Raw genomic sequence first — 24,480 nt, forward strand, 5'->3', positions numbered from 1 at the left:
CAATAAACAATTCTCAAACGGACACTATACAAAACCTTTCATGTTATATAGGGTTATATTAACCTATTATAACCCATAAAGGTACGTGTAATAGTTATTTACTTGACCAAAAACTTTCCTCAACATTGATTATTCAAAGGACGACCATGAAAATATGAAGGAAACAAAATAAAAAAAATAAAATATGTTAACAAAATTTAGCCCATGGAACCATATATAGGATTTTATTAACTTATTATAAGCTAACGAAGATACGCATAGCAGTAATTTATTTTAGTAGACACTCTCCTTGGCTTCGATTATTTATTAGAAGAGCCTTTCAACCTCACAAAATGCAAAAAGTATGTGTTGCATGATATAGTTTCGACACATTTACATTAGACTTTGCATCTAAGCTATAGCCCTCCTCTGAGAAGAAGATCTAGAGGGTCTTATTAAGTGTTCTCTTGCTGCAGCAAATTCAATTTCAATTTTGAAATATCTTCTTGGCGAAGTTGGAAAGTGTTGGCTAGTACGTCCGCTGGAATGGCCCTAAGGACAGAGGTTTGTCCAGCAAGAGGAGAAATCTGGGCAGTGTCATTTGTCTTGAAGGCCACCCACTCGAAACCATCACTGCTAGCCCATTTCACTACAACAAAGTTTTGTGGCACAGTTAAGATCTGATCTTGTTGGAGCTCATCATCAAATACAGTTCGACCAAAGTTGTCAACTACTTGAAGCTGCGCACGGCCCCTTACTACATAGATTATGCTGTGTGCATTCCGGTTCCAATGTGGAACATAAATAGCACCCTGCAAATACAAGTTATTATTTTATTTTTATCAATTTCATTTTGTTCTTTATATGTATGAAGTAGTACTAGTATTTCGGTAAACTAATTAAATATAAATATTAAGAAAAGAAATTATAATTGTTAAGTTAATCTTGACATTCACAAACATTACCCTCTGGAGCCTTCCGAACTCAGCACTAAGTTGGAGCCAGCGGAGGACTACGAGATTGTGGCTATTGAGGGTACTGATTTGACCAGCTTCGGGATTGTAAATATCGGCATGTGAAGGGTCATGGATGTTCTCCCTAAGCCTCAAGGTGCAAAAAGTCTCTTCAATGCCATTGTCATGTCCGCGTCCACGTCCGCGTCCACGTCCAGGTCCACATCCGCCTCGTCGCATCTCACGTCGGTTCCTCTCTTGCTCTTGCTCTTCTTCTCTCTCTCTCTCTCTCTCACGCCCGTCACACCCATGCCATGTCCACCTTGACGGCTCTCACATTGTTCCCTCTTTTCTTCTCTTTCTTGTTTTTCTAGTTGCTCGCGCTCACTACAACAAAATGTATTTTCAGTGATGACAAAATTCATCACTAAAAGTCCAGTTTTTCGTCGCTAAGGACCTTTAGCAACGAAATTGGACTTTTAGTGACGAAACTCATTTTGTCGTTGAAACCTCGTCACTAAAGTCCGATTTGATTTTTTTTTTTTTTAACCTTTAGCGATGAAAACGTTTCGTCGCTAAATGTTTTCCTTGCTAAAAACACTATTCAGTGACGAAAATATTTCGTTACTAAAAACACTTTAGTTCGTTAAATCATATTTAGTGACGAATAATTTCGTCACTAAAACTATGTTTGGGTACATATAGTGACGAAAAAGTTCGTCACTAAAACTATTTTTAAGAAAATCTAGGCACCTATAGTGACAAAAATTTTCGTCATTAAAACCATTTGTTACAAAATTTTGCTACATTTAGTGACGAAATATTTCATCACTAAAACAATTTTTTGTTGCTATATTTGTGACGAAAAAATACGTTGCTAAAACTTATTTTCTGTTTTTTTTTTTTTTTCATGGCTTTGATATTAACTTGTAACCTGTCAGTACATTATTAAAACCTCACATTCGAATAACACATTTATTTCAACAACACATTTATAAAAAAAGATCCATACATTCCACAAGTAAAAAATTAAACAAGTATCCAATTCAAACTCCTTCCTTACAATAATTGTTTGCAACACATACAATAACTCAAGATGTTTTATAACAATACAAAAAGTGTAGCATAATATAATTAGAACTAATGGAAGATATCCTCATATGTCTTCAAGTAATGTCAAAAGTAAATCCCCTAAAAGCCACCAATAAGAAATCTGCACAAATATAAAAACAATACTATATTAAAATCGTAAAGTAAAAACATTAACTAAGTTATAAGAAACATTTCTAACAATGCATTAAGAGTAGCCGCACCAATGTAATATAATACTATTAGTTTCAAATAATGCAAAAAGTAGTCACAACATATAGTGTGGGTCAATTGCTAATATAAAGTACTAAACAATAAGTGTTTTAACTTGAAGATGAACCACCCCCATTGGTAAGAGCGTCATCATAAACCTTGCTCCTCAAAAAATTAAGAATATTCTTTTGAACCTTTTCTTACTTAGCTCACGCCTCTTGGTCCCTAACTCTTACCTCTTTGAGCTCAATTATCTCAAGTTCTGTTCACATTTGCAAGAAATTAAAAACACTCTTAAGATGAATTTAAACTACCTTATAACACCATGCAAGCCACCCGCTTGCTCCAACACAACAACCCACCACAAAACCAATCACAAACATCACAAGTACAATACCTACAAGTATTGAAATCAAATAAAGTAGTATTTATCACATCTAATTAACAAGTTCTATTTACATTTGCAAGAAATTAAAAACACTCCCAATATGAATTTAAACCACCTTATAACACAATGCAAGCCACTCGCTTGATCCAACCTAAAAACCCACCACAAAACCAATCACAAACATCACAAGTGCAATGCTTACAAGTATTGAAATCGAATAAAGTAATATTCATCACATCTAATTAACAAGTTTCATTCACATTTGCAAGAAACTAAAAACACTCATAATATGAATTTAAACTACCTTATAACACCATGCAAGCCAACCGCTTGCTTCAACACAACAACCCACCACAAAACCAATCACAAATATCACAAGTATAGAGTGTTTACAAGTATTGAAATCAATTAAAGTACTATTCATTACATCTAATCATCAAGGTCCATTCACATTTGCAAGAAACTAAAAACACTCCCAATATTAATTTAAATTACCTTATAACATCATGCAAGCCACCCGCTTGCTCCAACACAACAAACCACTATAAAACCAATCATAAACATCACAAGTATAGAGTTTTATAAATATTTAAATAGATTTTACTTACTATGATCAAGCTAAGCATACAAGTCTAATTTGTTGGCTAAGCTTTGGTCTTTGACTTTCACAGATCTAAGCCTCTTTCTATTCCCCCATGGTCACCATGAGCGCCACAGAGTTCCAAACATAACCACAACAACAACAATCCTTATACATTAATTTATTACACACATATATATATAATAATTTTTCATGATTTTTATGTACTATATAGATGAAGATGACTAAAGAAATTTTGATATAAAATACAAGAAGATAATATATGAAAGAAGTGGATGATAAAGTTTATGTAAAAAAGGGCAAATTCCACTATAACTTAATAATATTAGGTCGTTAGGGAAGCATCTAAATGGTAAAAAGTAAAAACCACCAACTTCTAGATATATGAAAACTTTAAGATTCTAGTTTTGACATACAGTCACACACTGAAGAAACAAGGATTGGATCTTTCACTTTATGTCATTTTCATATCTATTTTTTGCTTTACTCAAATCCCTTTCTTATAAATTGGAGAGGACAAAGAAGTAGAAGAGATTTGTGTATCACTTAGTGTAATTTTAATTGGTAATCAATCTTTACCTAACAACAAGCTATCATGTATCTTGATATTTATTAACCTTCAAATGAATCAAATATAATTACAATGAGTTGGGTCAAGTCTGATGAGTAATGTAGTCTTATTATGTAAGCTAGTAATTAAAATCCTAGGCTATAGGCTAATTACGACATAAAAATGCTAGCAAGTATGATTAGGATAATTACAAAGACAAATTCATCAGGATGGTCCACTTGATTTTTCATTTGATTAGTTTATGGAAACAAAAACAAGTTCTTTAAAATTGAAAAGTATCTAAACTATACCACCATGCATGACGCACGACTTGATAAAGTAGTATATGTCACTAAAAAACAAAAGTAAGGGTCTAGTCAAATCTTTGACTAATTGGCCTTTTGCAACTTTTTTTTTTGGGCTTGGCAAACCCAATAAATATCAACGCACTCACAATACATACAACAAACCCAGTCTTTACAATTATAAGATACACCAATGACCAATCAAGCAGAACATATAACATGGCTACAACAATTACAAATAAAGACCCACATGCAATAAGATACAAACATCACAATGAGCTTCAGCTCATTTCGTCAAACAGTTACTGAGCTTCAACTCCATGCTACAGAAAGACCCAATAACTCGTCTTTACTACAACACCAACATTCATGCCCAAAATTTTATATCACTAAAAAAAAAAAAAAAAAAAAAATCACAGCATGCCATATTCACAGTGAGAACTTTCACACACATTCTAATAAAAAATAGAGAAAGCAATAACAAAATCACACACGTTTTCTTCATCTGAGCCTTCCCAACATAACATTTCTTGGCAAACATCTTGCCTTTAATATCCAGAGCCTGTTTTCATTCACAATTCAACCCCAACCCCAACCCCAAACCCACCAAAAATTAATCAATAAAAAAAATGATAAATTTATCTCAAAATCAACAAAAACATTGTAAGAAAAAAAAAGGACTTTCTGGGCAATCTGAGAGCGCTTGTGGACTTCACGAGCTTCCTTTTTGCGCCTGCACTTGAAGTGGTCAAGGCAGTACCCATATCTCTTTCTGTGAAGAACTATGTAATCTCCTTGAGGCTAAAACAACAACAATAACAAAATTAACGAAATCAGTACACACAAAATCATCTATGAATTCAACAAAAGGAAACTGTGAAGAGAAAGAGAAGGTTGAGAAAAGTGAACCATGGCGGTGAGATGAGGGAAGAGACGGCTGGGTTCAGGTCGATTAGAGGGAGAGACTTGAAACACAGAATATCAGCCAGCTATGATGGGATGATGTTACTTCAAATAAAACACTTCCATAATGATCTTGAATAGTTCATTAACAAACAAAAAGGGCCCAATTACAAAATCAAAGCGTATCCCTTCTGACCCTACACATAACAAAAAAAAAAGAAAAGAAAAGAAAAGAAAGTAGTTAAAACTTTTAATCTACATCATATGCCTATGCCCTTATCACACCACAAGAACCCTTCTCAACCCCAAACCTAATTAAACTAGCCATTATTATCCCAAAAGATCCCATCACCACCAACATCCAAGATCCGCCATTACAACAAAATTGCAAACTCATCATGCATATACATTATTATAGTTCACTACAACCCAAAAGCCAAAAACAAAAAAACTAATACAAACTCATGCAACCATTGCCATTTCAAACACAACCACACATACCCATCAAACAATTTCATCTTAAATTTTCATCACATTTCTACTACACCAAGTTTGACATTTTGAAAGAAAAACCATAAAATTCAGCTTATTTTAGAAGTAAGCAGTGCAATATCTGATAGGCCACAATCTGAATGACCCCTTGTGATTAAACCAATTAATTACTTAGCCAAGTTATTAATTAATCAATTTATCATGTAATTGCGTGGAAGTACAAACAAATCACCAAAAACTAAATATGCAGCGGAAATTAAATAACACGGTGATTTGTTTACGAATGGGGAAAAATCTCGCGGCAAAAACCCCATTGGGTGATTTTCAGGTCACCACTCCCAAAACTCCACTATTATCAAATCAAGCGGTTACAAGTAAAGGAATCCCAAGTACCTTACCAACCTACAGTTGAACCCTTACCCTAATACCCAATTGGACTTGATCTGTAGTGACAATTTCCACCTTTGATGCACGGCTCCCAAGTACGTGACTAACCAATGCGCGGATCCCAGTACGCGACTTCAAAACACCAACTTAGGGAAGAGAGGTTGGCTGCAAAGTTCTTTAGTTCATCCTACACGATGAAGATCAGGAAGATGCTTGGTCACAAAACCTTTTGGTGCAAATACACAGCAACTTCTTCAGAGAAGATGAACTAGGTCAAAAACTTTGTCTTTGATCACAATTTTCTTGAACAGAGATTGCTCAATGCTTTTTGAAACTTGTGTCACACTTGACGACTCTTAAAACAATCCTTTTATATGTTTAGGGTTTGGAGAAAAGAAGGCCCAAAAGCATATTCATAGATCTCAAGAAAATCAGATCAGAAAATCTGAAATTATAAATCTCGACAGATAGTAGGTGTCAAGGTAGCTATCGAGCAGGTGTCGAGGTTTAATGAATTTGCACTTCAGCTTGCTTTTTCTTGGACAGACTTGATGACTTCAACACTTGACCTTGAAACCTTGTTTCTTGAAGTATTAAAAACACCTAGAACTATCCAATTACAAGTAGAGTGCGTTTTGTCAAAGGATTTAGCCAATTTACATAAATAAGTGACATATGTTCTTAGCAAGTGAAAACACATATGTCCTAACAATCTCCCCCTTTGGCAATCCGTGACAAAACCACAACAAACAAATGAACATATGAGAGAAGTCATAAATCACTAAACTCATATTCACTTGTTGAATACAATAAAATCTATCATAACACAAACTCTTGAAAAACTTTGCAAGAAAAAAGTTTATGGCAAGTAGACTTTGACAATCTGTACTTCTGAAACACTTTAAACAAAACTCATCAAGGCATCTTGTGTGAAACAGAAATAATAGATTGCATATAAGTATAAAGAACATGTGTATAAAGATAGAAAAGAAACAACACATGAAGAGAGAGGTGAAAGAAACATACATCCATATATAAAGAATATAAGTATAATGTATGTAAAACTGGTCAAAAGACCTCATATACAAGATCAATGTATCTATAAAGAATAGAAAAGAAAAGATACATCAAAATCTCACTACATTCTTTAAGAATATCAACACTCCCCTTGTCAAAAATTTCCTATACTAACTCTCCCCCTAAGATGACTAATTTCATATCCCAAAACTACTTCCCCTTTTTGTCACGAGTGACAAAGGGTAGAGTGTCATGTAGACATCTCATCAGTAGAGCTAGCATCTCCACTATCATTATCCGAAGCGTCATCATCATCACCATCCTCAGAGTTTGAAGTTGCTGGAGAAGGTGGTGAAGGAATAGCCTCTGGAGCAAAACCACCCATGGTCGCCTGTCGTTGTGCAATACGACCAACATGAACATTCACCTGATACAACTCGGAGGAGAGTGTATCGAGGCGAGCATCCATGCGCTGCAGCTGCGCCATGATGTCTCCAAGACATATATCGCCCGAAGAGGAAGAAGGAGTAGATGTAGGTGGAGCAGATCTGAATGGAGCTGAATGGGAGGGAGGAGTGGAATCAGTTTGTCTTGACCTAAACTGAGCCTCACTACGTTTTACGGTAGCAGTATCTATGGCACAGATATGAGTGAAGTGGTCGGATACAGGAAAAGGAATAGAAAAATGGCGTAGAATCCTCATGATAGCGGAAGGAAAGATAAGCTTATCACGGGACGCCGAATCAAGATGAACATCTATGATAGAAAAGATAAAATGAGAGGGAAAATCTATAGTAAGATGCTCTAAAAGAGATAACAAAAATCGAGCATGAGGCTCTATGATAGAGTTGTAGTGAGAGAGAGGATGGAGTACAAATGTCATCATCATGTTTAGGAATCTAGGACCTTTAGCAAAAGGCATACATGATGTGTACTGATGCTCACCCCAATTAGCAGGACACTGAGAAAAGGCAGAGATGAGCTCATCTTTGGACACAGTCCTCAGACGCTCACAAGAAGGATAGTCAGGAAACTCTATCCTAGGAACCCTAAGCACATCCGCAACTAGCTGCGGTGTGACAGGGATGTGTGTACCTCGAACGCGAGTGAAAAAGAGAGGTACTGAATGATCTATTCTGTGCATATTGGAGTAAAACTCCTGAATTAGCACGAGAGGACAAGTGACCGGGACGTCACACAGTGACTCCCATCCTCTACTGTGAATGATAGAGGGAAGGTCACTGTCGGCGAAGTCCGCCAAAATGACTTGGCGTTCTGAATGAACACCTCGTCAAGAAAAGTTCTCCGAAAATGCCTTGTGGGCATCTCTATCACGGAAGCGAAGGTTAAGAGGAGCAGAATCAGAAGAAGAGGAAGCTCCAGAACGCAGAGGGTTTCGAGTCAGAGTGGATTTACGTTTGGGTGCCATAGATACTACTAGCATAAAAGAAGGAGAAAGAGATAGAGAGGGAGACAATCAGAAAAGTTCCAACACAGTTCATATATATCAAATATTATGAACAAGAAGTACGTATGCATGGGAATGCATGATCATGTGACATGCAAATTGGAAAAAAAAAAAAAGAAAACATCATGGGCTCAGCACAATCCAATCCTACCAGCACATAAACGTAGAGCATACATCTAAATGCATTTAAATATCATTCTAATGCACATGGAATGCAATGTATGACATTTTGAAAATATTTAAGTGAAAACCTAACCCAAAATTTCAAGAAAAACTCATTAATTTTGAAAAACCCCAAAAATTTCCAAAAATCCAAAAAACTAGGTTTCAAAACATGAAATGTATGAGAAAGGGAGGGAAAAATGAACATACCAAGTGATTGAAACCAAGGGAAGGCCAAAAATTAAGAGGGTTTGAAGATTTGAGTGAGAAAAGGGTGTTTGGGAGATGAACAACCAAGGATAGATCGAGAGAGATCGAGGGAATGAAGTTTGAATTGCGAAAAAACCTTATATAGACACTTCAGTGAATCTCGACAGCTGAGGTGTCGAGAGGTATCGAGGAAGCTGTCGAGGAGGTGTCAAGGAAAATGGCTGTCAACAGCTGCAGGTATCGATAGGTGTCGAGGAACAAGGAACAGTTTCAAAGCACATAAGCTCGATCGATCGACTAGGTATCGAGGAGGTATCAAGAAGACAGGAACTTTCTCGATCGATCCATCAGGTGTTGAAGAGGTGTCAAGATTGCGATAAGAAAAAAAATTGAGAAGCTCGACAGATAACTAAGTATCGAGGAGGTGTCGAGACAGGTTAAAAAAGCAGTTTTTCGAGAAGAGAAAAACATAGACATGAATGCAATCCAACATACACTTCAACCATTGATCCAATCAACATATAAAGCTCTCAAGATCATCTCTTAACAAGGAATTAAGCACATGGATCCTCAAAAACACACACGCATACTAAACAAGTCTAACCAATTTTATTTTAAAAAAACAAGTCAAGACAACTTAGTGAGCATACATTAGCACATGTAAACTCTTGTGATGGCCAAATCACATTGTACCTGCACATGTATCAAAAGTAGCAAACTATATTGTGTGTTGTGTGTGAAAAACATCGCAAGATTGCATATATGTATACATGTTATGACGATCTGAGATATGAGAAAATAACTTTAACTCACACACAATCATAACTGTTTGATGGGGACTATCACCTTCGAGGTACATCCTATAACTCCCACATCTCCTAGAATACACGCTTGCAACTATATTTAAAGTATTTTTAATCTTTTTGCTTTTTATTTTCTTTGCATATTTTCTTTTATTTTTAGCATATCATACATGGGCATAAAAAGGAGAAAAGAAATAGCCAAGATGTTAAGCATTTGACATCGCACTTTTGCTATGCCGAAGCATATGAATGTCTTTAACACTGCACTTTTGCTATGCCAAAGCATACATGTGTCATTTATGATTGGCGGGCAACAGTGGTGAGATGGTTATTTATGCATTTCTCTTAGGGTTTTCTAGTCTTACCCGTCAAAAAGAGTGATACGAGTGTTAAGTTTAAGAGATAACTTAATCTTACTCATCACAAACAAGAGCCACAAAGCTTACTTGCTTAGTTGTGCATAGAGATGCTCATCTAAGTTACAAGAGATACAAAGTTTAGAAACTTTGTTTCAATGGCCATCCAAGGTACACAAGTACCAAAGTACACAAAACACACACTGTTTTTGTATTTTTCTAATTTTTCAATTTTTTTTATATATTTTTATATTAAAAACAAAAGTAAACAAAACTGAAAGTAAACACACAAAAACATGTTAAACAAAACAAAGCATAAAAACTAGATTGACTAAAAAAAAATGCAAAACACACAAGCAATGCAACAAACAAGAAAAGCAAGAAGGGAAAAGAAAGTGATGAAATCACTTAGAGTCCTTTTTCTTCCACACCTTGGAAGAACCTTTCCTTTGATTGAACCCTTAAACAAGTGGTGAGGGGGAAGAATTAAAATCGTTCAAGTTCGAAAGGAACATGAGGGCTTTCAGAAAATCTCCAAGAGGAGCAAGAGAGGATTGAAGTTGATTTTGGCTTCCAGATGCTATCATGCCGTTGCTCTGTTGAGTGGTTAGCCACTTATAGCAATTATGTCGAGTATGACCGGCAGCTCCACAATGATGACAGAGATGTTGCTTCTTTTGTTTAGGTTTTTGAGAGTTAGCCTTCTTAGTCCTAGGGTTTTAGCATCTTTCTTATCTTGATTAGGGGGTGCTCCTAAGATAGATTTACCCTTGTCTAAGTTCTCACTAGCTAATTCAGTTTTAACATCAGTGTTCTCAATTTTAGTGTTATTAGCAAGAGAAACAAAAACAATATTACTAGTAGAAGTAGTATTAGAGAAAGAAAGACCATACCCTAAGCCTGTTCGATCCGAAGCAGTTTTCTGATTGCTCAGCATCTCATCAAGCTTTGCACTTGAAGTCCTCTCCAATTGAGCTCTAACTTGAAACAGCTCAGCTTCAAGCTTCTTGGTCTTCTCAGCCAAAAAGTTGTTCTCAAACCTCAGTACTCCAATAGTTTGATTCGCCTTATCAAACTTTGTGGACAACTCTTCATGATCAAGTTCCACATCACTGAGCTTCTTGGTGGCCAGCCTATACAATTTCTCATGCTTCTCAGAGAGCTTGTAAAGCTTCTCATAGGTTGAATGGATATCATCTTGATCATTCATTTTCTCAAATTTGGACTCCACCAGTTCTTCTTCTTCATCCACTTCTTCAACAATCCCTGCAGTAGGATTGACTGTGGCAGTGAAGATATTTAAGATTCCGTCATCCTCATTGTCGGAATCATCTTCGGACTCAGTGTCACTCAAGGTTGCAGCAAGTGCCTTACTCTTCCCAATGCTCTTGAGATATGTTGGGTAATTATGCTTCATGTGACCGAATCCATGACATCCGAAGCACTTTGGTCCAGCCGGAACAGTGTACTGACCGCCATCCTTAGTGTCCTTCTTCTCTTTGTCCTGGCTCTTAAACTGAGAAGAACTAGATTGTCTGCGGTCCTTGTCGAAGTTCCTCTCATTGCATTCTTCATAAACTTCTTAAACTGCCTTATAATGTAGGACTTCATCTTAGAATCTTCATCATCGGAAGACTCATCTGTATCACTGCTCTTTGCCTTCAAGGCCATGCTCTTGCCTTTACCTGTTTTGCCAATCCAAGATAGTCTTAGCTCGTAGGTCTGCAAGTTTCCAACCAGCTCAGTCAAAGGAATTTTGTCAATATCCTTTGATTCTTCTATTGCTATAATCTTGGCAAGGAATCTCTCAGGTAGAGATCTGAGCACCTTCCTTACAACCTTGGGTTCAGAGATGGTTTCCCCAAGATTAAAGGCTGAGTTCACTATGTCCATTAGCTTGGTATAGAACTCATCAAACGACTCATCCTCTTCCATCTTAATTTCTTCAAAGCTTGTAGTGAGCCTTTGAAGTTTTGAATCTTTGACAGCCTTTGTTCTTTCATAGGTTGTCTGGAGGATGGTCCAAGCCTCCTTAGCAGTTTCAGTTGAGGATATCTTCTTGAACTCCTTATTGGTGACTGCGCTAAATAGGGCATTTAACGCTCTGCTGTTGAAGTTAGCCACCTTGATCTTTGTGTCATCCTAATCGGCCGGTTCTTCTTTTGGCTTGGTCCAGCCAATCTCTACAGCTTGCCACACCTTCTCATCTAAAGATTGTAAGAAAGCTCTCATGCGTACTTTTCAGTATGCATAGTTAGTGCTATCAAATAAAGGAGATATAATTAATGACTGTCCTCTATCCATGACAAGCAGGGGTTAATGGATCAACACAGCAAAGATTAAACCTAATCAGAGCGTGCCCGCTCTGATACCACTTAATAGGCCACAATCTGAATGACCCCTTATGATTAAACCAATTAATTACTTAGCCAAGTTATTAATTAATCAATTTATCATGCAATTGCGTGGAAGCACAAACAAATCACCAAAAACTAAATATGCAGCGGAAATTAAATAACACGGTGATTTGTTTACGAATGGGGAAAAATCTCGCCACAAAAACCCCACTGGGTGATTTTCAGGTCACCACTCCTAAAACTCCACTATTATCAAATCAAGCAGTTATAAGTAAAGGAATCCCAAGTACCTTACCAACCTACAGTTGAACCCTTACCCCAATAACCCAATTGGACTTGATCTGTAGTGATAATTTCCACCTTTGATGCGCGGCTCCCAAGTACGTGACTAACCAATGCGCGAATCCTAGTATGCGACTTCAAAACACCAACTTAAGGAAGAGAGGTTGGCTGCAAAGTTCTTCAGTTCATCTTACACGATGAAGATCAAGAAGATGTTTAGTCACAAAACCCTTTGGTGCAAATACACAGCAACTTCTTCAAAGAAGATGAACTAGGTCAAGAACTTCGTCTTTGATCACAATTTTCTTGAACAGAGATTGCTTAATGCTTTTTGCAACTTGTGTCACACTTGACGGCTCTTAAAACAATCCTTTTATATGTTTAGGGTTTGGAGAAAAGAAGGCCCAAAAGCATATTCACGGATCTCAAGAAAATCAGATCAGAAAATCTGAAATTATAAATCTCGACAGATGCAGGTGTCGAGGTAGCTATTGAGCAAGTGTCGAGCTTTAATGAATTTGCACTTCAACTTGCTTTTTCTTGGACAGACTTGATGACTTCAACACTTAACCTTGAAACCTTGTTTCTTGAAGTATTAAAAACACCTAGAACTACCTAATTATAAGTAGAGTGCATTGTGTCAAAGGATTTAGCCAATTTACATAAATAAGTGACATATGTTCTTAGCAAGTGAAAACACATAAATAAGTGACATATGTTCGCGCCTACCAGATTCGAATAGAAATTCGGCTAGAGATTTTGTACGGGTGAGCGGCAATTGGTTTGTCGAGGAGCTCCCCTATGCATTTTCATCGCGCGATATTGGTCAGTACCAAACGTTATTTATTTGGCCTCTTTTGATTTTGGTCCGAAGGGAGGTCCACGGAGCTTGAAGTGCAATTGGGAGGCACCAAGCTTAAACTGGCGGAGGCCCAGAGTCTGAATATTATGTTAGAGGGAAAACTAGCCAACTCGAAGGCGGTGTTGGAAGCTTGCGAAAGCAAGTGCTACGACGAGGGGTTCGCAGATGCCAAGAATTCCGCGGAGCTGGTCATTCACCAGGCTCACTTGCTTGGATTTGAGGAGGGGTGGTTTGCTGCCCTTCAGGCCATGGGGGTTCCCGAGGATTCTTCCCTGAGGGATTGCGACAAAATCCCCTTCCCGAACCCCCCAAATGCCGCGCAGAACGCACCTTTTGTAATCGACGAAGAAAAGACCAGGGGAGCTGGTGAATGCTATTGATTCTCACGCGGAGCCAATCGACATGGAGCTGACTCGCCACTCTCATGCTGGGGATAAAATCGGGGGGAATGCCCAGGTGCCAACTTCTTTCGCTGACCAACAACCTTCTGAGGATCCATCATTTGTTCAAGTTGTAGACCTCTGAAGTCGACGGCCATACCGGGTTTCTTGCACTTTACTTTTCTTTTTCTTTAAAAAATTAACTGAACTAGATTGCCTACGTCACTGGTTGTGGTGACGGAACAATTTATTTCCTTTGGGATTTTATTTTCTATCTTCCGAGTTGCTGGGTTTTAGGAACCAAACATCAGTTTAAATTTTACATGCCGTTTTAAGTTATGTTTGTGAATGTTTTACTATGGGATGCTTTCACTTTGACCGAGTAATCAATCTTCATTGGTTGCTTTTTTAGGGTAAGGTTCCCCCTTGCCCGGCAACGAAGGTTCTATCGGGAACGGTTTTTCGTCTGGGACACTCAAGCTAAGGCCAAGGCTCCTCAGAGAATATAGGCTATGGATTCTTTCTGCTAGGCGAAGAGTATTAATTCCGAGATAGATCTCTGTCCTTAGACGACGATTTATAGGATTTCCGTCTGCTCGGAGATGAGTTAAGAACCGAGAAACAGGTTCCTGCTTTTTGGATAATTTGGTAGGTTTCCATATGCTCGGTGATGGGGATTGAACCGAGAAGTAGGTTTTCGTCCTTAGAGAAATTTATGTTTCCACCTGCTCGGTGATTGGGATTGAACTGAGGATCAGGTTTCTGTTCTTAGAGAAACATAGGTTTTCACCTGCTCGGTGATAGGGATCGAATCGAGGATCAGGTTTTTTTCCTTATAATAAATTTTTAAGGTTTTCACCTGCTCGGTGATAGGATCGAACCGAGGGTCAGGTTTTTGTCCTTAGAGTAATTTAGGTTTCCACTTGCTCGGTGATTGGGATCGAACCAAGGGTCAGGTGTAGAACGATACAAATATGCATGAGCAAACATCATTACTATTATTAACAAAACATATACAAGAAACCTCACCTAACTTCATGCTCGGGGTACTGCCTATCAGTGATAGTACTTCTTCAGATTATGGACGTTCCACGGTCGGGGCAACGGTCTTTCGTCTAAGTCTTCCAAGTAGTAAGCCCCGGTGTCGGCCACCACAGTCACCTTGTAGGGCCCCTCCCAAGTCTGCGCCAATTTCTCGGCGTTAGTATCTCGCATGTTCCCCACAGCTCTTCTGAGAACCAAATCTCCAGCTATAAACTCCCTCATTCTTACGTCTCGGTTGTATCTTCAAGCGAGCTTCTGTTGATACTCCGCGAGCCATATGGTCACCATTTCACGGCATTCTTCCAACTTGTCCAAGCTCCCACCATCATTTCGTCGTTTTGGGCGGGATCGAATCCCGCGATTCGTGCACTGCATAGACTCACCTCGGTTGGTATAATGGCTTCCGCTCCGTACGTGAGAGAGAATGGGGTTTCCTCGGTGGACCTTTTGGGAGTTATCTGGTATGCCTACAAGACTTTGGGCAGCTCCTCGGCCTAGTTCCCTTTCGCACCCTCCAGCCTTTTCTTCAGCCTATTCACAATTACCTTATTTACAGCCTCGGCCTGACCATTACTCTGGGGATACGCTGGAGTTAAGTACCTATTTTTAATACCGAGTTCACCACAGAATTCACGGAAGGCCCAATTGTCGAATGCAGCCTATTCTCTGATATAAGAGAGGTCGGCACCCCAAACCTTGTTATTATATTCTTCCATACGAATTTCTTCACATCCATGTCTCGTACGTTAGCCAAAGCTTCCCCCTCCGCCCATTTGGTAAAATAGTCAACAGCCACCAGCACGAACCTTTGATTACCCGTCGCACAAGGGAATGGGCTGATGATATCTAGCCCCTATTGTGCAAAAGGCCAGGGACTGCTGATCGGGTTCAAATGGCCAGCAGGTTAATGGATTAGAGGGGCATGCTTCTGACACTGTTCACACTTAAGCACATACTCGGGGGCGTCCTTCTGCATTTGAGGCCACCAAAACCCTTGAGTCATTACCCGGTGTGCCAATGAACGTCCCCCCATATGGTTGCCGCACACTCCATCATGTAGCTTTGCCAAAAGCTTACCCACCTTCTCTGGGCGTAAGCACAAGAGGTACGGTCCTCCGAAGGATCTTCGATACAAAGTCTGGTCTTTTGATAGCCAATATCGAGGAGCCATTCTACTTATCTTGTTGCCCTCCTTTTCATCACTCGGGAGTCAATCCTCTGCCAGGAAGTCAATGATGGGGTCCATCCAGCACGGCCCAAGGGTTGTGACAGCTGTGACGTCGATCCCTGCAGTTCCCGAATCACTCAACAACCTGATGCTCGGCTTTGAAACAAGTTCGACCTTAATTTGTCGAGGTATCTCTTCGGCTATTGATGGTGCCAGCGTGGCGAGGGAGTTGACGTGTCTGTTTTACGTTTGAGCCACTTGGAAAACCTTTACCGTGCTGAAGCTGGTTTTAGCCTGTTTTACCTGTTCCAAGTACGCTTTCATCCGGAGATCTCGGGCTTCAAAACTGCCCTGCACCTAATTAACCACCAGATGCGAATCTGAGTACACCTTCACTTCTCGAGCACCTAAGCTTGAAACTGTCCTCAGTCTGGCTAGAAAAGCTTCGTATTCTGCCTCGTTGTTGGACGCCTTGAAACCCAACCTAAACAAGTGTTCCAACCTTATTCCCTCTGGGGTGATTATGACGACCCTGGCACTAGCCCTCGTGCAGCTCGACGCACCGTCCACGAATACCTTCCATGGGCGAACCTTTAGATGGTAAACTATCTCCCCATTCCCCTTCGATGAAAACTCGGCGATGAAATCTGCAAGGACTTGGCCTTTCACCGAGCTTCGAGGTCTGTATCGTATGTCAAAAGAACCAAGTCGAGTCCCCCATTTTGCTATTCGGCCCGTGAAGTCTGACCTCTTCAATAGTGACTGTAAGGGATACTCGGTCAAGACGTATACCGTATGAGTTTGAAAGTAGTGCGGCAGCTTCTTGGTGGCGTGTATTAGGGCCAAGACAAGCTTCTCTAGGGGTAAGTATCTTGTCTCAATATCAACTAGAGTTTTGCTGATGTAGTACATGGGTTGTTGGATTCCTTTGTCCTTCAGTAGCACAGCACTTACAGCGTGCTCAGATACTGCCAGGTACATGAACAAATCCTCACTTGGTTCTGGTGCTGTAAGCATGGGTGCTCACGCCAAATAATCCTTCAGATCCATAAAGGCTTTGTCGCATTCTTCACTCTAGTGAAATCCAGTCCATTTCTTCAGCAATTGGTAGAATGGTCGGTAGTGATTTGCAAATTTGGAGATGAATCGATTAAGGGCGGCTAGCATCCTGGTTAACACTTGCACTTCTTTCGAGTTGCCCGGTGGCTTCAGCCTCGTTACCACTTCAATCTAGTCGGGGTTGACCTCAATTTCCCGGTTGGTGATTAGATACCCTAGGAATTTTCCCGCCCCTACACTGAATGCGCACTTCTCGGCATTGAGACGCAACTTATACTGCCGAAGAACCCCAAATACTTCCTGAAGATCCCCTATATGCCGCACTGCCTGCCTGCTCTTTACCACCATGTCGTCGATGTACACTTCAACCGTACATCCTATCTTGTCTCGGAACATTCTCCTCATCATTCGTTGGTACGTGGCCCCGACGTTTTTTAGTCTGAAGGGCATCATCGTGTACTGATAATTGGCCTCCGGGGAGATGAATGCCATTTTCTCTTGATCCTCGGGCGCTAAGGCAATCTGGTGATACCTTTGAAAAGCATCCAGAAAGCTTATCCTCGGGTGCCCATACGTGGTATCCACCAGCTGATCAATTTTTGGCACAGGTAAAGGTTTTTTTGGGCATGCTCGGTTCAGGTCTGTGAAGTCCACGCAAACCCTCCACTTGCCGTTCTTCTTCTTCACCACCACGGTAATAGCCAACCAATCCGGGAAGAAGATTTCCTTTATCACCCCAGCATCCTTCAGTCTTCGGACTTCCTCTTTCACCGCCTCTGTGTGCTCCCAGGCCGATCTCCTCGGCCTCTGCTTCTTAGGAGTGAACGAGGGGTCGACCCCAAGTTTATGGACGATGAACTCGGGATCTACCCTGGGCACTTCATATGGACTCCATGAAAACACATCCACGTTCTGTATTAGGAGCAGCAACATTTCTACCTTTTCCTGGTCCTCCATGCTTTCTCCAATTTGGAAGTATTTGTCTACATCTGGCAATACCTTCACCTTGACCATCTTCTCGGTGCACGCGTCCGTACTTCTCCTCTTGCGAATTCTGTAATTGCTATAAAGGAATCCCTGATGATGGACAATTATGCTCGGCCTGCTCCTTCTGGTCAGTCTGATCTTTCTTGCAATTGACTATGGCGACCAAGCATTGCCTGGCCGCCTGCTGGCTTCCTCGTACCACAGTGATACCATGATCGGTGGGAAACTTGGCTTTCATGTACAGAGTGGACAGGACAGCCTCCATTGCATGGACCCACGGCCTTCTTAATATTGCCATGTATGGAGAGAACGAAGCAACTACTATGAACTTTACCACCACCTCCTTGCCTCCCATATTCATAGGCAGAGAGATCTACCCCTCGGGAACAACCACTTTACCATCGAACCCAACCAAGGGCGTGCTATACTTCAAGAGATCCTCGTTCTTCAACTCGAGCCCCCTGAATAGGTCTGGGTACATAACCTCAGTGCTACTTCCTTCGTCTATCATTATTCTTTTCGCAACGAAACCTCCTACGCGGGCCGTGACTATTAACGCGTCATCGTGTGGCTGTATTGTCCCTTCCAAATTGCTATCGTTGAAAGCGATCGGATATCGGGTTAGTTTTATCTTCTTTGCGGGGGGCAGCACACCCGAGCTTCTTTCTATTGATGCTACAATCAACATCTCTTTTCCTCCAGTTGTAGTGAGGCCCCTCGGGGCAACGTGGATGACTTCAATTATCCTAAGAGGGGGTGGAAGGGGATTCCCTCTTTGCGGGGTGCCCTGCTGTGCTTGTCGGTCCCCTGCGTTTGTCACAAACTCCTTTAAATGCCCAGCCTTAGCCAGCTACCCGAGATGATCCCTTAATACTTGGCATTGCTCGGTTGTGTGGCCCTTATCCTTATGGTAAGTGCAATATAAATTCTAATTCCTCCTAGACGAGTCGCCTCCCATCTTGTTCGGCCACCTGAAGTACCGTTCGTGCTTAATCTTGTCAACGATCCTATGCACTGGCTCTTTAAACGTTAAATTCACCTTTCCTAGTTGTGCTTTTGGTACCTGTATCCTCAAATTCCCCCGGATCTTGGGCAGATAGATGTTCTGATGAGGACGATTTATCACGGGCGCTTTTCCTTTGCTTTGCAGCTAGTCGTCTTCCAACTGTTTGTATTTTTCGATGCGCCTCATCAGCTATCTCATGTCCTCGGGGGGTTTCTTGGTCAACAATTCCTGTAGACCAGAGTCCTAGGGCAGCCCCATCCTGAAAGTGCTTGTAGCAATCTTTTCATTCCCTCCGCCGATCTCGTTGTAAAACTCCCAATACCGGGCAGTGTAGCTACGAAGGGTCTCCCTCACCCTCATTTTCATGGACAACAATGCATCCACTGGTTGTGGAACTCGGCTGCAAGTTACAAACCGTATCCCAAACTCCTGTATCAACTTGGCGAAGTTGTGAATGGAGCCCTTCTGTAACCCATTAAACCATCTTAGAGTGGTAGGGCCAAGACTTGAGGGAAAAACCTTACACCTCAGTGCGTCATTGTGGGTATTATGCAGGGACATCATCTGGATATAGTGGCTGACGTGCTCTACTGGGTCAGTTTTCTTGTCGTAAGAATTGAACGGGGGTCGCACGAATTTGTCCGGCATTGGGGCCCGCTCAATGCCAGCCGAAAACAGTGACCTTATAGCTTTCTGCAGTGCACAGCTCATCGTATCTATGGCTGCATTATGGTACCGTCGCTCTTCTAGGGAATCCAAGCCTTGGTTCGCATACTCTCGTGACCGCGAACGGTCTCGGCGGTGATGGGATTCCTGCGAACGCAAACGTTCCATTCGCCAATAAGATTCCCACGAATGGGATTGTTCTCGGCGGTGATTGGATCTAGATTGATTGGATCCCGTCCCTTGACGATTCTCCCTGATATTGGACCTTCTTTCTCGGTCATCCTGGTCCCTTCTACGGTGCATATTCTCTGCTTCCAGCTCCAAATCTCTCACTAACCTATGCAACCGTTCAAGCTCTTTGTCTCTGTCATCGTGCTGTCTACGCCCTGATGCTACAGATACTGTTCGTTGTGTTTGGAAAGATCCTTCATCGAGACCAGACATCTCTTCCTCCCGTTCATGATCCCTATCTTTGAGCCTTTTCTGCCTTCGTTCTTGCCAGGAGGATCCCCGAGAAGATCCCGTCGAACCACTTTCAGCACCACTCTCGGAATGTCTTTCGGCCATTCTCTCGCGTGAGTCTCGTTGGAACCACGGCTTTGTAGGAGATTCCCACAGACGGCGTCAATTGTGCGCACCGTAAGTGAGACTACTGGGTTAGGCTAGAACTCACTTAGGCTGACAACTTATTTGTATAGTGGGCTTGGATTTCCTACACTGGGTCATTCTCAACGCTGAGACCCAATGAGATCACTTTTCTCTCTTCTGCTGCCTGAACCACTCCTCTCTTTTTTCTCCCTCTCTCTTACTCCTTCACTTTATTTAACTTTCTCTCCCTGAACTTTCAACAACCTTTGTTCGTTCCTATGTTCCTCATATTTATAGCTCAAATTTCGTGGAGAGGCTATAATTATCTTCAGGTTTAGTGCAACAGGCGGTCCAATGTTGTCACTCATAAGTGGGTGGTTAGGTGGGAGTGGGAGGAGGTGTGAGTGGCCTGGGAACTCGTTTTCCCCCTCTTGCAGGTATCCTTGGCAAAGGCGCTGTCTGAGGAATTGCCGAATATGTAAAGGATGGGGCGTTTGAACGTTGGTCCTTCATCAATGCTCAGGGAACAGACTTGCCGAGCAACATTGAAGCGGCACAGTTTGGGCCCGCAGCTTGTGTGGCTTTGGGATGGGTTGCTGGGCAGAAAGAGATCGGTTCTTATTGGCCATTCATCCATACCGGATTCCTAGGCCCAAATGGGCCTAGGTGCAGGGTGCTGTACAGTCACTAATGCTGTATTTTTAGCAACGAAAAATATTTCCTCACTAATTTTCGCCACTAAAAATACATTTTGTTGTAGTGTCCTCACATGACTGTGGTGGCTTGGCCACTTGAAGCCTACCTTTCACTTTCACTATGTTCCTTCTATCCTCTTGGAAGCCTTGAAGGTTTCTAGTGGTATCCTCATCCACGTCGAAAACTTCAGCCAAATCCTCAGTATGGAAACCATTGAAGACATTGTTACCTTGTCCTGTTGCTGATGCCTGTGATGCTCGTCACGACGTTGGCCTTGTTGCTGCTGGTGTCCTTGTCCTTGTCCTCGTGGGCTTGGACCTTGTAGCTGAAATTCATCTTCTGGTTTTCTTGCAAGGAAGAAGTGCTACATATATACAAAGCCAACCATGATACAACAGCAGTTTATACAGTTGGATTGTTATTATTAATTGGAATTAATTAATATTCGGATTTCTAATTAGTTCTTACTCTAGGGTTCTTGTCAAGCAGGTTGGCTTGGTTGTTAGTGTCACGGAGAGTGACTGCGACAACCTTAGACTCATCATCATTGTACAGCCAATGAGCTACTCCCGCAAGTAATGCTATGATGTCACCTTGTCGGAAGTTTCGGATCTTCTGGTGCTGGTTTCGTTGCTAGAACCTACGATCCTATCCTTGTTGAGATTCTTGGTATGTGTTGGGGCAACCGGGAAGTATGGTACTGTAGAGACCATAACCTGTTTTACATTACACAAATTAAATTACAGTTTGCACATGCATAAGCACAAGCATATAATTGTTTTAAATTTGTTAGAGATACATTAGCCTATTAGTATAAGTCTAAGCTTAATTCTACTTTGTGTGCAAGCCAAGTCTCCTACTTGTATTAAAAGTCTATTAGTTTAGGGTTTAGTTTACTATATATACACATGTTATGATTTATTGTAATATATGATTTGTACTACACTATAATATATTATTGATGTAGCCCTTTAGGGTTTCTTCTGTAGATGTAGGCCGTTAGGCTGAACCACATAACTCTCGTGTGTTATTGTGTTCTATATTTTATGTTTTTCCTTTCGCATCCATACTAGCATATTCAACATGGTGTATTAATGCTAATATTTAACATGGTATCAGAGTCACCTTCTTGTGGCCATGGTTTTCTATCCTTATGGTATATTTAAGAGCAATCTTTGTTTTCCTTGGTATTTTTTTACTGCTTTCATCTTCTTTGACTTCCTACTGCTGCTGTCAAAACTCTTCGGTATAATTATGCCACCATTAGAAGTCGCATCAACACTACAAGACCATTGCGTTCCTCAAACTATCGTCACAGAGCCAAACTTCATTCAAGGGATCTTCTCAACCTTATCAAATCTCAAGATTCCATCAAACTTCCATCTTAAGTTTGAGAGGGGGCGCTAAAGATATATTAGCCCATTAGCATAGGCCTAAGTCTAATTCTACTTTGTGTGCAAGCCAAGTCTCTTACTTGTACTAGAAGTCTGTTAGTCTAAGGTTTAGTCTACTAGATATACACATGCTATGATTTATTGTAATACAGGATTTGTATTACACTATAATATATTATTGATGTAGTCCTTTATGGTTTCCTTCGTGGATGTAGGCCGTTAGACTAAATCATGTAAATCTTGTGTGTTATTGTATTCTATATTTTATGTTTTTACTTCCGCATCCATACTAGCATATTCAATATGGTGTATCAATGCTAATATTTAACAAAATTTAATTTTAGTGTTGCTTAATTTTGTTTCTTTTCTTTTTGAATATAACTAATTATATATGTATGTATATACCTCTCTGAATATAAATGAGTTGAGGAGCATTTGTGTAGTGTGGCAAGAGAAGGCCATTAGGCTCAATGGTACGGCGAACGACGGCCACTCCGACGCACTGGAATTGCTGGTCATTGGGGTCCCAAGACTGGATCACACTGGCTTCTGCCTCAATGCGGTTGTTGGGTTCAAGGGCATTAAGCTTGTCTAGTTGGCACTGGTAGAACTGTTGTTGGTGCCAGCTTCTTTGAGCTAGGCATCCATTGAAGAGCACAAGAAGGCACAAAGAAGCATAGAGAAAGATAGAATTAGCCATGGTTCTTTTTTGAGGTAGCACTAAAGTGGCGTGTCGAAGATGTTGGTATTTATAGGAAAGAGTTGTTGGTTAAGGGACAGACACCTATGACATCCATGCTATCTCTATTGGTTAAGGAATCTTCAGACATTCTTCTCTTTGCATGGCTTATCGACCCCTATTGTTTTACACCTCAATATATTTGTTAGGGCAGGTGTCTCTATAGTTGCCTCAGACAATGAGACAAACACTTTACGTTGTGAGTTAGAATGTTGATGTATGTGAGAATATGACTATATTGAAACTTGTACAAGACAAGAATAGAATTCAAACACAAAACGTTCACAATAGTAATTAATTTATACAATATTACACAGAAGAGAATATAGCCGTTACCCAATTTTAATTGTGTAATACTATAGATACAAATTATTTTACAACATTTTTACAAATTGTTAATGTGGCTTTAACATTTTCCAAATAGTTATTGTAAGTAAAAATGTGATATTAGTGATCGGTCCATATTAAAACTAGTAAAAATTTACCACATTAATAGTTTGTAAAAATGTTATAAAATAGTTTGTATCTGTAGTATATTACTCATCTTAATTTATACAAACCCAACTTTCAGAACCAAATCTAACATTGTGTGTTAAGTAATTATGTGTAAATTAGCCGTTCAACATTCACGGGTTATTAGTAATCATTGAATGTTAACTCTCATTAGTGGCCAATTACAAATCATCATAACACACGTTCCATCAGATTTGCTTTTGCTCTCCTTCATCAAATATAGTTACTGTTATCTTCCTCTCCCATAATTCTTATGAGATTGAGGAATGGCATTACAAGATTGTTCTTAAAGTTTTGTGACTAGTGGAAGTGTGTCCATCACAATGATCGATAGTATGATCTTGAAGGTTGTTTGGCCAAAAGAGTCATTCGCATTGAGTTCTACTCCGAATGACACGAATTAACCTTTAAGGACAACGCTTTCACAATGTGATTCTATAGCATAATAAGATAATTCTAAATTTTTCTTTATTTTTTATTTTTCTAATTATTCGAGTTATTATCTATTATATCAAACTTGTTTATTCACACAAATATATCCTGTTAGAGATATATTAAGCCCAATAGTATAGGTCTATGCTTAATCCCAATCCTACTTGGTGTGTAAGCTAAGTTTTCGACATGTACAACAAGTCTATTAACCGAAGTTAGTGTATAATTTAGTTAGTCTAGATTTAGCTTATTATATAGAGGCTAAATTTAATAAAGATGTGGTGTAAAATTCCTGTTTTTACACCCTCAAATCCTAGTGTGCCATGTCGGCATTGCACAAATTAATGAATAAAGGGTGCCACAGTGTCACACACAATCACACCTCCCTAAACACAAAGCTCTACCCATCATAATTAGCACACACTCTCTCA

General features: G+C 40.2%; 1 protein-coding gene across 1 annotated transcript; it reads right to left on the reverse strand.

Annotated features, from left to right (window-relative positions):
• Positions 1–390: 390 nt before the first annotated feature.
• Positions 391–23,065, reverse strand: LOC112028203 (11S globulin seed storage protein Jug r 4). The gene is given in 9 exon segments (XM_065770321.1): positions 391–437; positions 440–791; positions 945–1,237; positions 1,240–1,319; positions 19,953–19,976; positions 21,050–21,209; positions 21,212–21,335; positions 21,440–21,687; positions 22,771–23,065. Coding segments are annotated over 9 exon segments (1,623 nt in total).
• Positions 23,066–24,480: the final 1,415 nt, after the last annotated feature.

The sequence above is a fragment of the Quercus suber genome, unplaced genomic scaffold (assembly GCF_002906115.3).
Source record: "Quercus suber isolate HL8 unplaced genomic scaffold, Cork oak 2.0 scaffold_29, whole genome shotgun sequence".
Classification (NCBI taxonomy): Eukaryota; Viridiplantae; Streptophyta; class Magnoliopsida; order Fagales; family Fagaceae; genus Quercus; species Quercus suber.